The sequence below is a fragment of the Euprymna scolopes genome, chromosome 29, assembly GCF_053919585.1.
Source record: "Euprymna scolopes isolate OS-2025 chromosome 29, ASM5391958v1, whole genome shotgun sequence".
Classification (NCBI taxonomy): Eukaryota; Metazoa; Mollusca; class Cephalopoda; order Sepiida; family Sepiolidae; genus Euprymna; species Euprymna scolopes.
This window is the reverse complement of record NC_136510.1, coordinates 4,888,813-4,904,743: the sequence shown is the minus strand read 5'-3', so window position 1 is coordinate 4,904,743 and position 15,931 is coordinate 4,888,813. Positions and strand designations below refer to the sequence as shown.

The following is a 15,931-nucleotide window of genomic DNA, read 5'->3' as shown; positions in this document are numbered from 1 at the left end:
ATCAAATGATAATCACGGAATATAATGAAAATATTGTTATTTTATAAATCCGAGTGAAAATGTATTTTTTTTAAAACAAAAATACCTTTACTAAAGTTATGTTTTTCAGTAGGAAAAAAATCACTGTATTATTATTTTTTTTAATGAAAATAAGGAGTCGTAAATTATAACAATTAAAAAAAAAATTCTTTAGAGGAACATAAGGAAAAAAGCACCTAAAGTCCGTATTAACAAAATCGATATAACCTGAAAAAAAAAAATTAATGTCTCGAATTAACAAAAACGTATTTGAAAAAACATTTAAATTAAAATTAAAAATTCGAGTTTGTGTTACTATACACATATATTTGAAAAAGCTGGCAAAAATAAATATATAACAAATGTTGGAACTTTTTTTGTACCAATAATGGTGCATCCCCCCTGTTTACATTTATTTTTGTTTATCTGGTTCTTATATATGATTTTATGTATTTTGTATCCTTTATGATTTTTAGTTTCGTATATTTTCGGTTTGTACAAAACTCCCTTTAATTGGAGAAAAGGGAAATGCTAGCTCTGTAATGATGTCACGAGCCCAGCACGAGATTCTTCCTCTTTTGAAATTCTGCTGACGTGGAGAGTGAACGTGGTTCATTGCCCGGCGCTGAAAATGGAATTTTGATGAGCCTCCTTCAAAGAAGAAAACCCAGCAAGAAATTAATACCCGGCTGTGATGAGACAGACTTCTGAAAATTAACTACGTGACTACGGTTTTGCGCATATTTTAGAGGGAGTGAAATTGTTTTAAAGAAAATTCTTTTTTACGTGACAACGAATTTTGGAATCTCCTATCCGGACAAGCGACGAGGTCTTGCTCCTGAAATTCATCTGTGTGTCTACGGTTTGCACGCAACATGGGGGGAGAGAAAATTCTAAAAGAACTTTAAACAAAAAAAAGAAAAAGGCACGTGCCTGACTGGCTTTCAATTGTGAGTACGTTCCTAAAATTAATTTCACATGCGAGTGTGATTAGGAGATACTATTTTGAATACTATTATTGTATTCGTTAATGGATACACACGACATATTTATAAGAACCAGTGTTATTTTTTTCATAATATGTTACCTTGGCGTTTCTTAAGTTTAATGCCCGCAAAGGGAAAAATTTGCAACTTATTGTAAATAAAATTTCTTTTTCGTTTCAAATCAAGACCTTTATATTTCATTCTTTACCCCCTCGCCCTCTTTTATCCCATGCTGTCATTTTTTTTTCAGCCTAGTTACTTTAACGTCGAATTTATCTGGAAGCAGGATAAATTCCGACACAAATAAATGTTATGAAATTCAAGATAAGTTACTCTTCTTCCTCAACTTCTACTCACTCGTCCCCTGTCCCCCTTTCCCTCTGTCAACTACGCTGAATACGAAAATCGCATTGGAATTTTGCAGAGAGTAGTAGTTATCGAGATATAAAACCTGTATTTGCATTTTATTCTTTGGTGGCCATGTTTTTATGTGCGTGCGCCATAAACAAATCTACTTCGCTACGACCGACACTCCAACCTAATTGAAACAAAATTAACTTTTCTGAAACTCCCGCGTCCCTCTTTCCCTCTGCCGCCTAAGAAGGGTGTTCTCTTTCTCATTGTTCTACTTCATTGCTCCCTTAGTTACGGTCCATTTCCTTACTGACGTGTCACGTAATTTGAACCCCTTCTCATTAGATATAGTTCTTTTTGTTCAACATTTTTTCTGTAAATATGATATTTCAGTTTGTAATCATAGATAATCGTCAGAAAAAAAAAACTTAAAAAAGTAAAAAACGCAATTTACATCCTTGTTGCCATTCAGGTTGAAACATTTTTTGACAAAACGCTCTCTTCTCTAAAATGCCTTTAATAATTGATGGCAAACCGTTGGGACAGACAATTCCAACATCTTTACAAGAACTTTGGCAAAGGTTTCCCACATTAAAGGTATTTATGATTATTTTATCGTTTTTACTAAAAGAAAGAAAAAATCATTATAACTAGGTACGTGCAAAATAAATGCCGTCGCTTAAAATCCATAAGCATTTTGACCCCTCCTTTTATTTAAAAATCCGCCAAAAATCAGGAAATTAACTAATTTTAACGAAATTTTCAGTATTTATCAAATAATGATCACAGAATATAATAAACTCATTATTTAATTTAAATTCGAGTAAAAATGTATTAATTTTTTTAAAGAAAAAATACCTTTACTAAAGTTATAGTTTTCAGTAGTAAAAAAAATGAATAAGTTTATTTTTGCCTTTTTTTATGAAAATAAAGCAATTATAACAATTAAAAAAATAATTTTACAGTAACATTGGACAAAAAGAACCTAAAGTCCATATTAACGAAATCGATATAACTCGACAAAAAATTAATTTCTCGAACTAACAAAAACTTGAAAAAACATTATTTTAAATCAAAATTAAAAATTCGGGTTTGTATTACTATACACATAGATTCGAGAAAAGTTGTCAAAAAAAACAAAAAACAAATATATAACAAATAAATGTTATTAAAGGCAAAATTTGAGTTTCTAACAGTATTTTTTATATATTTTTTTAGATTTCCTGAATCTTTCTGAATTTTTATGTGAAGGGCGTAGTCAAAATGTTCGACCATTAATTTTGCACGTACCTGTTTGTAACAAATGCAGTTTTGCACAATCAAGACAAGGAAACGTCGCACCTAATTCTTGGAAAAAGATTTCTGTCTCAACAGAAAATGTTCAACAAATTGTCTAACCGGAAAAATTATTTTACCAAAAGATATTAATCAATATTGAACTATAAAAAGAAGATGCTACAATTTAAACAAAAACTATTATATTTACACTCAATCAGATGGACCTTATGGACTAATAAAAATGTAATTGGTATTTTTAAGATTTTAAATATTTATAAACTTTCTCATAAAAAAACGATTATGTTATATTGATTATAATTTTTTGACAGGAGAAATAAAATGAATTGCATATAAAACTTTAGAAGAAAAATGCAAAATTATCCAAATAAATATTAGTTTGTTTTGAAAGTAAATTTTGTAAAAAATAGTTATTTAGTAAAAATAATTTAATTTTTTTTTTAATTTCAAAGAAAAAACGATTGAAAAATTTTAAATCAATAAATTATAAATACATTTTTTATAATAAAGGATTATTGGATTTTTTTAATTCGAAAAAAGAAAAACGACAACGAAAAAATCCAAAATCAACAAATGTTTAATAAATTTGTCATTATAAAAATTTATATACTTCATACATAATTTATGTAAAATTAATTTTAATAAAGTAAAACATTTTTGTCATTTGCAGACTTTTCTAGCTTACGTAACAGTGTTTGCGCATCAGCAGTGTTGTTCGCGAACAAAGCAATATTGTCTGCGTAATCTGCATCAGTTATGTGTGCTGATTGATGACGTCTGTTTCTGGATTCATTTAGGGTGAAGCCTAGCATGTTGTGTATATCAACAGAGGTGCGAAGTACAAAGTCAAGAAGACAATGAAAAGAAAAGGGACAAGAGTATCTCCTTGTAGAACCCCAGTGCGGATGTCAAAAAATTCAGTGTCCCCATCTGTCGACCTGACCATTGCTCGAGTGTGCTCATATAGCATCATGATAGCATTAATGACTTCATTTGGAATGCCATATGCTTTTAATATGCTGGCCATTTTCCTCTATGTACAGAGTCGAATGCTTTGGAGAAATCTACAAAGATCATGACTGCCTCAATGTTTTTTGCTTTGACTCCTTCAATCAGTCTCCTAACAGTAAGTATTTGACTAGTAGTAGAGCGATTCTTTCTAAATTCATTTTGGTTCTTCCTGAGCACTTCTTCGATCTTTGGTTGGATACGGTTGAGAAGCATGGCATTGTAGATTTTTGCTGCAATTGGAGTGAGTGTTATTCCTCTATAGTTGCTTGGTATGCTTAGGTAACCCTTCTTGGGGAAGGGAAGTATGCATCCTTCCCTCCATATATGAATAATTTTTTTTATTATATACAGAATTGCATGAATTAAGAAGTATGTCATTGAAACCACCTGCCTTCCATACTTCAGGAGGTATGTTATCTAAACCTGCAGCTTTACGATTCTTGGTCTTCTTTAGTACATTTAGAAGTTCCTCCATTGTAAAATCACCTTCTCAATATCGAGTTCCTGTACAACAATCGACTGAATTGGTTGGTCTGTTACTTCTGGTTTGTTTCCGAGTAGCTTTTCAAAATGTGCTTTCAATTTCGAACATGCATTTTCCGGGGTGTTTGCCTTTAACGTAGCTTTGGCAGGTCGTTTGCGCCCAGATATCTCATTTACTACTTGCCAAGCCAGATAGGATTGTTTGTTATCTGCTGCATTCTGGATTCGATCTATTTGTTCTTGAACATAAATGCGGATAAGACAAAGTTTATGACTTTCAATGTGAAGGGAGAGATCAGGGCTTTGGTTGGATCAACACTGAAAGAAGTCGCTGAGTTTACGTATCTGGGCAGCAACATAGTTTCCACAGAGAGAGATATCAGAATTCGCATCTCAAAAGCATGAACCGCATTAGATGGGCTACATTCAGTATGGACTTCGAGACTGGCTGACAAACTGAAAAGGCAGTTCTTCAGGGCAGTGATAGAGTCTGTCCTTGTTTACGGTGCTACAACCTGGACACTCACCAAAAGATTGGAAATAAAACTAGACGGCACATACACCCGTATGAACAATATTAAATATATCTTGGCAAAATCATCCCACGAAGCAGCAACTTTATGGCAATCTACCTGCTATATCTAATACCATCAGAGAAAGACGCCTACGATTTGCCGGTCATTGTCTGAGGAGCAAGCATGAATTGGTGAGTGATGTATTGCTATGGACTCCACGACACGGACGCGCAAGCAGTGGACGACCTAGATCCACGTACATCCAACAAATTATATACGACGCCAACTGTGAACCTGAAGATCTGAGGCAACTGATGGAAGACAGGAAACTCTGGAGATGAAGAGTCACATTGGTTCGGGCAGGGAGCCCGTCATGATGATGATGATGATGATGATGATGATGATGAGGAAAACATTTTTGGGTTTGTATTACTGTACACATAGATTCGAAAAAGTTGTCAAAAAACAAATATATTACAAATGAATGTTATCAAAAGCAAGATAAATTACTTTTCTACCTTACTGGATATATTTTTCGTGGTTTTATTCAATGTAACATGTTTATTCAGCTCTAAAAACATACAGTGTTCCCCGATGTATTGGAAAATTCAAGATGGGGTCTGACTCTCTCTTTAACACGATTAAGTTTGGGAAAAGGTGTTATAAATAAAAAACTAGACAAAATACTGTTAAAAACTCGCTCAATATATGTTACCGTGAAAAAGGTTGACATATATTTGGCGGCTTTTTACAGTATTTTGTCTAGTTTTTTTAATTTATAACACCTTTTCCCAAAATTACCGTGTAAAAGAGAGAGTCAGGCGCCATCTTGAATTTTCCAATACATCGGTAAACACTATGTTTTTCGAGCTGAATAAATATGTTAGATTGAATAAAAACACGAAAAATATATCCAGTTTGGTAGAAAAGTAACTTATTTTGCCTTTGATAACATTTATTTGTTATATATTTGTTTTTTGACAACTTTTTTGAATCTATGTGTACAGTAATACAAACCCCAATTTTTTCTTATCTATATTATTATAATAAAGCGAAAGTTTTTTTATGACAAAATTTAATAAATTCGCTGATTTTGGATTTTGTGAATGTCGTTTTTTTTCTTTTGAAAATTAAAATTAATCTAATAAACGCATTAGTATGAGGACAAAATTTATTGATAATTTACTGATTTTTAATTTTCCTTACGATTTAATTTTTTTTTATGTTTTATATGTAATTCATTTTATTTCTTCGGTACTTGTACAGTTTAGTCAAGACATTAAAAAAATGAAAATATCAAAAAAAGTTTATATTGAACGTATCCGTTATGGAACGAAGTTCTCCGAAAAAAAAAATTCACTTAATTTCATCAAGTATTTTTTTTTATTACAGCGAAAAAAGAATTTGTTATGATACCGAGCAAAATGTTCGATTTTTAGGAAGAAAAGCTAGTATTAAAGATGGGAAGGGGTGTCAGCGCTTTAACTGGAGTTATCTCCCTTTGTCATTTATAAAATTCAAACAATTTTTTTTTTAAATTCAAGATGGCTGCCTTCAACGCGCTCTCATAAAAACGTGTTTTTCCGCTGTAAAAAAAAAAAAAAAAAAAAAAAAAAAAAAATACTTGATGAAATTAAGTGAAATTTTTTTTCGGAGAACTTCGTTCTATAACGAATACATACAATTTAAACTTTTTTTTTTTCGATATTTTCATTTTTTAATGTCTTGACTAAACTGTACAAGTACCATTTCTCCTGTCAAAAAATTATAATCAATATATTAATCGTTTTTTATCTTATAGTTTCCATAAGTTTTTAATATTTTCATTAATGTGATAGCATTGGTTTCACTTGAAATTCATTATTTTATTTTTCGAATTTCGCTACAATAATGAAGAAAAGCAACAATTCACTTACGAATTGATTCAATTAAGAAACCATAAATTTATAGTTTTTAATAATTCCTGGTGATTAATTGTAAAATCTGTTTTAAAGAAAAGGAGGAGTTCACCGATTAAATTTTAATATTTAGACGGAAGAAAATTAAGGCAAGTAATTTTTTAAGATCTAAACCGGATTTTTGTTTATTTTTAAATCGGCTCATAGCAGTGTCAGAAATTTCGTGAAAATAGTGAATAATTCCACCCCATCTTTCCAAGCTTATAACTCCTCGAAAAATGTAATTAAAGCCCTAATTTTTTTTTCAATTAAAGGAGCAAGGACCAAGGTTTCATTAAAAAACAAAAAACAAAAGAACAATGTGTTTAAAAAAAAAAAAAAGGTTTTAAACTTCGGACTTTACAGGTAAATTTCTAAAAAAGCGATTTTTTTTTGTTTTAAATTTGAATATATTATTTATTGACCTTTTCTCTTCAATTTGTGATATATAAAACTCCCCGACATAAATTAATTATTTACTTTTTAATAGACATTTCAAAATGAGAAGCGTGAATTATTCGATCCCCTGTCTTTCCAAGCTTATAACTCCTCGAAAAATGTAATTCAAGCCCTAATTTTTTTTCAATTAAAGGAGCAAGGACCAAGGTTTCATTAAAAAAAAGACAAAAAAAAAACAATGTGTTCTTATAAAATAAGGTTTTAAACTTCGGACTTTACAGGTAAATTTCTAAAAAAGCGATTTTTTTTTGTTTTAAATTTGAATATATTATTTATTGACCTTTTCTCTTCAATTTGTGATATATTAAACTCCCCGACATAAATTAATTATTTACTGGGTGACACTTGGGGGGGGGGGGCGTGAATTAAAAAAAAAACGTTTGAGCAGCGCAATTTACATCCTTGTTGCCATTCAGGTCGAAACATTTTTTGACAAAACGCTCTCTTCTCTAAAATGCCTTTAATAATTGATGGCGAACCGTTGGGACAGACAATTCCAACATTTTTACAAGAAATTTGGCAAAGGTTTCCCACTTAAAGGTTTTTTATGATTATTTTATCGTTTTTACTAAAAAAAAAAAAAATCATTATAACTCGGTACGTGCAAAATAAATGCCGATGCTCAAAATGTATAAACATTTTGACCCCTCCCTTTATTTAAAAATTAACCAAAAATCAGAAAATTAACTAATTTTAATTTAATTTTCAGTATTTATCAAATAATTATCACGGAATATAATGAAAACATTGTTATTATTTAAATCCGAGTAAAAATGTATTATGTTTTTAAAACAGAAATACCTTTACTAAAGTTATGGGTTTCAGTTGTAAAAAAGATGAATGCATTTATTTATTTATTATTTTTTTTTTAATGAAAATAAGTAGTCGTAAATTACAACAATTAAAAATATAATTTTTACAGGAACATAAGGAAAAAAAGCACCTAAAGTCCGTATTAATAAATCGATATAACTCGAAAAAAAATAATTTCTCGAACTAACAAAAACTTGAAAAAACATCATTTAAATTAAAATTAAAAATTCGGGTTTGTGTTGCTATACACATATATTTGAAAAAGCTGGCAAAAATAAATATATAACAAATAAATGTTATGAAATCCAAGATAAGTTCATATCAAGGGAGGGAGTCAAAATGTTTATACATTTTGAGCATCGGCATTTATTTTGCACGTACCTAGTTATAATTATGTTTTTTTTTTTTTTTTTTTGTTTTTTTAGTAAAAACGATAAAATAATCCCCATCTGGCATCAATTGAAATGGATGGCTCTCGTCTAGGGGAAGCCCCATGTTTTGACAAACTTCTGGGCTTGACCTTCACTCCTGATCTGAAATGGAACACGTACATCAAGTCTGTTGCCAAGGTCGCTGGAAAGATGGTGGGATCTTTCTACCGCCCCAGAAGATATCTCATTACTGATGCAATTCTCTATCTATATAAAAGCCAAGTACGCCCAAGGATGGAATACTGCTGCCATATCTGGGCAGAAGCTGCTAAAAACAGCCTATCCTGCCTTGACAGAGTACAAAATAGACTTCGTGGCTTAGTGGGGGATGCCTTTTTCTCTTCCCTGCAACCTCTCTCCCACAGAAGAGACGTTGCAAGCCTATTTTTGTTTTATCGTTATTTCCATGGCAGGTGCTCGTCTGAACTCCAATCTCTGGTCCCCCCCTCGCCAATCTTTTACAAAAAACACTCGTCTAGCTGAATATACTGTCAAAAACTTTCTCCACTCTTTATCTATGCCTAAATCAAAACGTAGATTCCATGAACAAAGCTTCTTTCTTAGAACTGAACGCCTGTGGAACTCTGTTCCGTATGCCTGCTTCCCTCCTGACTACAACTTGGATGTCTTGAAGTCCAACGTAAACAAATTCCTGATGAACCGCCCCTTTAAGTAGACACTCTAGAATATCCACACTAACGTACTGTACTTACAATAACCCTTATCCATGAGTGGGTTCCGGGCCTTGATAAGTGGTGACCACCTCGTAAAAAAAGAGTTACTCTTCTTCCTCAACTTCTACTCCCCGTCTCCTGTCCCCCTTTCCCTTTGCAGAATACGAAAATCGCATTGAAATTTTGCAGAGAGTAGTAGTTATCGGGATATAAAACCTGTATTTGCATTTTATTCTTTGGTGGCCATGTTTTTACGCGCGTGCGCCATAAACAAATCTACTTCGCTATGACCGACACTCCAACCTAATGGAAACAAAATTAACTTTTCTGAAACTCCCCCGTTACCCTTTCCCTCTGCCGCCTAAGAAGGGTGTTCTCTTTCTCATTGTTCTACTTCATTGCTCCCTTAGTTACGGTCCATTTCCTTACTGACGTGTCACGTAATTTGAACCTCTTCTCATTAGATATATTTCTTTTTGTTCAACATTTTTTTTGTAAATATGATATTTCAGTTTTTAATCATAGATAATCGTCAGAAAAAAAAACGTAAAAAAGTAAAAAACGCAATTTACATCCTTGTTGCCATTCAGGTTGAAACATTTTTTGACAAAACGCTCTCTTCTCTAAAATGCCTTTAATAATTGATGGCAAACCGTTGGGACAGACAATTCCAACATCTTTACAAGAAATTTGGCAAAGGTTTCCCACATTAAAGGTATTCATGATTATTTTATCGTTTTTACTAAAAAAAAAAAAAATCATTATAACTAGGTACGTGCAAAATAACCCTAACCCTTCTCATTAGATAAATTTCTTTTTGTTCAACATTTTTTCTGTAAATATGATATTTCAGTTTGTAATATATGAAAATCGTCAGAAAAAAAAAACGTAAAAAAGTAAAAAAAAACGTAAAAAAGTAAAAAAAAACGTAAAAAAGTAAAAAAAAAAAACGTAAAAAAGTAAAAAAAAACGTAAAAAAGTAAAAAAAACAAAAAATCCACTTTTCTGAGACTGAGACTGCCTCCTTCCAAAAAATTGGTCATTTTTTTTAAATATCTCTATAACTACTTGTCTCTGCAAAATTTCAATTGTGTCTATTAAAAAGTAAATAATTAATTTACTCACCAAAGTTTTATATATCACAAATTGAAGAAAAAAGGTCAATAAATAATACATTCAAATTTAAAAAAAAGTAGTGCTTTTTAGAAATTTACCTGTAAAGTTCGAAGTTTAAAACCTTTTTTTTAAAAACCACGTTGTTTGTTTTTTCTTTTTTTTTTTTTTAATGAAACCTTGGTCCTTGCTCCTTTAATTGAAAAAAAAAATTAGGGCTTGAATTACATTTTTCGAGTAGTTATAAGATTGGAAAGACAGGAGGTCGAATAATTCACGCCTCCCATTTTGAAATGTCTATTAAAAAGTAAATAATTAATTTATTCACCAAAGTCTTATATATCACAAATTGAAGAGAAAATGTCAATAAATAATATATTCAAATTTAAAACAAAAAAAGTAGTGTTTTTTTAGAAAGTTACCTGTAAAGTCCGAAGTTTAAAACCTTAAAAAAAAAAAACCCACGTTGTTTGTTTTTTTTTCTTTTTTTTTAATAAAACCTTGGTCCTTGCTCCTTCAATTGAAAAAAAATTAGGGCTTTAATTACATTTTTCGAGGAGTTATAAGCTTAGAAAGACGGGGTGGAATTATTCACCATTTTTCACGAAATTTCTGACACACCTAGTGATACACACATACATAATTTTTATAAAAATGCCTGGGGAATTTATTAAGTTCACATTCTTTCAAGATGGCTACCCTCAACGTGCTGTCATAAAAACGTGTTTTTCTGCTGTAAAAAAAACAAAAAACAAACAAAAATAAACTACTCGATCAAATTAAGTGAATTAAGTAATTATTTTTATAAGAAAATTTTCAGTAAAAAACGGATACGTACAAATAACCTTTTTTCCATATTTTCATTTTTTTTGTCTTGATTAAACTGTACAATTACCAAATATATTTTTAATATTGAAAATAAAATGAAAAATTGAAATTGTATCGTGAATGATCGTGAATGCAAGAGTTGCGTTTCTTTGTTTTCATGAAATATGTGATCTTGGTCTAAAGGCGAAGGAATAAAATTCTTTTTCATCTATAAGAGAAGAATAATTTTAAGATCATCAAGACAAAATATCAGCTGACGTGACACTGTAAACAAATACAGACGGAATTTGATGAACGACATTATCATTATTATTTTTTTAATTGTTTTTGTGAATTAGTCCACTGGTCAAATTATTCCTCGTAATATATAATGTTAAATAGAGGATTGATTCTATAATAATGCGTATGCAATGTAAAATATCATGTTTAAGAATATTGTATGACTGGGCAATGCCGGGCGTCCAGCTAGACAAAAAAGAATAATTATTTGCATAAAACAATCAAATATATAATTTCTACAAAGAAAAAAAAATTAAATAATTTAGGATTTCTCAAAACAAACTTTTTTAGGGATCAGTCCTCAAAACTTCCCCTTACAAAGTGGTACTCAAGCACTCCCAAGTGCCCAGTTATGAGGGGTGGGACGTGTCGGGAGTGGGGGAACGGCATTCAATGCCCTAGACAAGAAACAAGGTCTACCACTAAGTGTTTTGTCGATTCACTTGTGATAGTGTCTCTGCGCCTGACTAATAGGCAAAGAAGGAGTATGGAAGCCGGCGATAGACAGAGCCTATCTACTCCTTAAAATACAGGATTTTTAACAGAATGAAATTCTTTGACTTAAAAATTTCAGAGACCAGCTGTCAAAACTTCTCCTTACAAAGTGAGGACCCGTATTATTCAATCGACCAGAAGGCAAAGACAAAAGCAACAGCCAGCCAAAGGGAACAGACTGCCGCATCTCCCAGCTGACAAACAAGGAATGACCAAAAGCCAAAAGCCACTGATTTTTATGAAGTTGGCTGATTCTTCTTCTATCTCTCCGAGATCATCCTTTTCTCTTTTTCCTTTCTTCCACATCTTTCTTTGAAATCTCTTTTTTCTTCTCTTTTTTCTTCTCTTTTTTCTTCTCTTTATTTTGTCAAAGAAATCGCTTATTGGCTGTTTTTTTTTTACAATCTCAAAGTGTCATTGAAATTAATTCTTGTTTTCAGGTCACTTTCTCTGGGAGGTCTCCCATTTGTATGTGTTCGCAACCCCCCCCCCATCACTCCGACCCAGGAAAGTAAGCATGGTACTTTGCAGGTTTTTCTTTACTTGAAATCTGTTATTAACAAAAGAAAAAAAACTTTATTTAGTTGTTTAAATATAATGCAGTTGACAGGTAGTTGACAATCTCTGCCGATACCAAACAGATTTGTCCGACAGTTGTCAGTTCTATTTATCATTGAGACACCCATTTTTTTTAAATCCCTGCCCCCCCCCCCAAAAAAAAAACATTTCATCATTCCCTGGGCCATGTGGGATTTTTGAAAAGTGACAACCATAATTTGACACCGAGTTTGCTTAACAAGGCAATCCAGTGTTGCTCAGTACTAGAAATAGCATTACAAGGAGACTAAATCATAATTCTGTATATATAAGTTTTTCATATAAAAGTCAGAAACTATATAAGATACATGCTAGAAACTCATAAAATAAATGGAAGAAGACAAATTGGACAGTCATAATTAGATAACGATTTGTCAAATGCATTACAATATGGGTCTACCTTCCAGGGCTGGGGAGTCGGGACTCTGAACATCCGACTCCAACTCCTACAATTTTTTAGAACTGACTCCGACTCCGGCTCCTATTTTTTAAAAAAATAAGAATGAAATATTTTTTATATAATTTTCTTATTTTATGTCACGACATAAAAGTAGCATCAATTGGAATTGATCCTTCATTTCGTTATTCTTGAAATATGACATTGTTTTCAAAGGATCATCTTTAGTTACTTCACACACATTTGAAAAATAATTTGCTCTGTACGTGTTATATATTCATTATTATTATTATTATTATTATTATTATTATTATTATTATTATTATTCTTGTTCTTGTTAAGAGTGAGTCTTATTAAATGTGAGTCTTAGAGAGTCTTATTAAAAGAGAGTCTTATTAAAAGAGATGTTGTTAAGAGAAATTGTTCGTGTTATGAAGAGATTCATATATATATAATGTTCAGTAGAAGTGTTAGAAAGAAGCTCTTAGAGTGAGGAAACAGTGTTCACATTGTAGATATGAGATATGTATGTAAAGACATTTTAAACCACATGATGTAGAAGACATATACTGACAATTTCCACTTTACCTTTTGGTAGAATTACAACACAAAGACGACGTTTATAAAAACACAAGATGGATTTATTTCTTCTCCCGACCGGTCGTGGTTTTCTGAGTCAAGAATTCAAAGCTTCACATTCTAAGTTTCAAAAGTGACCGTCTCGCTTCTAGACGTTCGAATCCCATGTCTGGACTATCTCTGACTCTTTTCCAGTTTCTCTCCCTTACCTCTAAAGTTTCTAACTATATTGAGAACTTCCCATTTTCAATGACGTCATACACATGTTAAAACATGTGTCTTCTTTCAGGTGTTCTGGAAATGCGTGTTCAAAACTTTTTCCTTTGTTTACAAAAGGAATTTTAACCTATATTCTCAGTAACATATATTTCCAATATGTTAAAAACATGTTTATTAAATTATCTTTTAGTTGCATTCCTCAATTGAATGTTCATAACAGAATTGACAATACATATTCTTTTCTTAAACTATTTTATCTCTAAGCTAAACAATCGTTTGTTTTTTTACATTCCATTTGCTAATTCTCTCTCGTAATCTATTTCTAAACCTAAATTACGAGGTTCGAATTTCGTCTATTCTATTTCATTTTCATTTTAACTAAATCTCTCTATTTTTATACTTACATGAAAAGGGGACAGCCCTTATCATGTAACATACATAACACATAAGAAAAATGTAATTTCCTGAAAAGTAACGTCGCAATTGCTTGAGTTAGAATTGAGGGATCGATCCATATAGCCGCTACTTTTACGCCGTTTCAGAATACTTTCTGCGTATTTTTAAAATGTTTTAAAATATATTATAGAAGCGTTTTAGACTTGTGCGGGGAAAGAACAGCTGATCGCATATATAATGTTATTGTTTTGGTTTGGCTTACGGACAAGGGATGACAGGAGGTATGTGTTTCTCAGTGATTTCTTTTATTCGAGAAGGGGGAAAAACGGTGAGTAATATTAAACGTTGTTTAAATGACCTACTTTGAAAAAATGTGACTTAGGTTATCAAGATACAATAGGAGAATATTTCCCTAAATTTTTCCACCGCAAAAAAATGCTATTTTTGAGTAGTCGGTGTCGGGTGAATTTTACAGACTCCGACTTCGACTCCTCTAGTTCATAAATTGGTCTTGACTCTCACTCCGACATCCCAATCTAATAAATGTTCAGACAATGTAAAAAAAAAAAAATGCACCCAAACATCAAAATCGATTTATTCTCTTTGCATACAGGAAGCTTCTGTAAAGCTTCGAGATATTCCTTCCAAAGTCATGAATCCGAAACGTCTGTTGTTTGTGGGCCAACATGAATTTGCTGGTACTTCTCCGACTAATGGTAAGTAAAAATCACTTTTGGTTTCTTTTTTATGCATCACTTGAATTCTCAACTTTATGACTTTCAACCTATTTACCTACTTTGACTTGAGAACGCCTGCATCATATGGCAAGACCCGTGGCATAGTGGATAATGTACTTGGTAAAATTCAGTTGTAAAGTTACTTTCCAAATGTTGATGGTTCAGTCCTTAGTGTAGGCGATGGAATAGGAATAAAGTTGAAAATTACTTAAAACTACTATGAAGTTAATATTGGTGTCACTATCACTGAACTTGGCTAAGCCTGTATCACACACACACACACACACACACACACACACACACACACACACTATATATATATATATATATATATATATGAAATTGGTATATTTAGGCAGCATTTTTTCATTCAAGCAAATATTAAATGCAACCGAGACACTTTGCTTTATGATTCTTTTTTTTTTAATTTTGTGATTTTACTTATAATCTTTTTTGTATCAAAATCAAAAATATTAATAAAAGTTCCATAATTTTTACTGTCACGAGCGCTTTCGATTCGTCCACGAATCATCATCAGGTGTTGAAGTAAACGTGCGAAGGAGCGAAAATGGGAATTAAAAGTGAAAACTAAAATATACAGTAAACGGCGATAAGAGTCTGTTGCGGGGCCAGTCGTCCGGGGATAATCGACCCAACAACTAACAAGGTAGACACAGGCAGACGGTAAACAGAAAAAAGGCAAAGAAGAATGACAGACACGGGTTGTTTGGTTAAAGGCGAGGATTCGCCTTTTATTTTTTTAAAGGAAGCAAAAAAATTAATCGTTGAATCGGGTTGCTGGTCGCCTGGAAGGCTGCACGTCACTGGAGGCTAAGGTCGGGTACTCTAGACGTAGCGTGGTTCAGGGTTGTTCACTGGGTCTGGAGTGATCAGCTGGACGTCAAAGCGGTCCGGAACGGATGGTGGACACTGAGATGGAAGGATCAGTGTTAAGGAACGTGCAACACAGAGAACGAAGGGATCAGTGTTAAGGAACGGACGACCGGAAGGGAGCCAAGTGCGCGTTGGTGGTGAATGCACTCGTGTTTGGCAAATGTTTCACTTGTGTTTGGCGAACGTTTCACTCGTGTTTGACGATCGTTTCACTTGTGTTTAGCCGGTAAGATAAGATGCGTGGATGAAGAAAGAAAGAAGGAGAAAAAAATGGAGGCGGTGATTTGAAACCGCGACAAGTTTATGAAAAGTCGATTAAAAATATAGGTCGAGTAAAAATTCGAGTACTAAAATCAGCAGGTTCGTAGACATTGTTAACAAAGTTCGTCCAATACGAACTACGCAAGACATTTTAGACAT

The 15,931-nt window shown here is 32.3% G+C and overlaps 1 protein-coding gene across 3 annotated transcripts in view; it reads left to right on the top strand.

Moving 5' to 3' along the window:
- Positions 1 to 1,806: 1,806 nt before the first annotated feature.
- Positions 1,807 to 15,931, top strand: part of LOC145252459 (protein N-terminal asparagine amidohydrolase-like) — a 50,433-nt gene continuing 36,308 nt past the window's right edge. The window contains exons 1-2 of one of the 3 annotated variants that reach the window (XM_080111875.1): positions 1,807 to 1,955; positions 14,494 to 14,596. In XM_080111875.1, coding sequence (XP_079968001.1) covers positions 1,869 to 1,955; positions 14,494 to 14,596 — 190 coding nt within the window. In that variant the 5' untranslated portion in view covers positions 1,807 to 1,868. Of the gene's footprint in view, positions 1,956 to 9,528; positions 9,693 to 14,493; positions 14,597 to 15,931 lie in introns of those variants that run through there. The other 2 variants (XM_080111876.1, XM_080111873.1) reach the window with 2 other exon arrangements.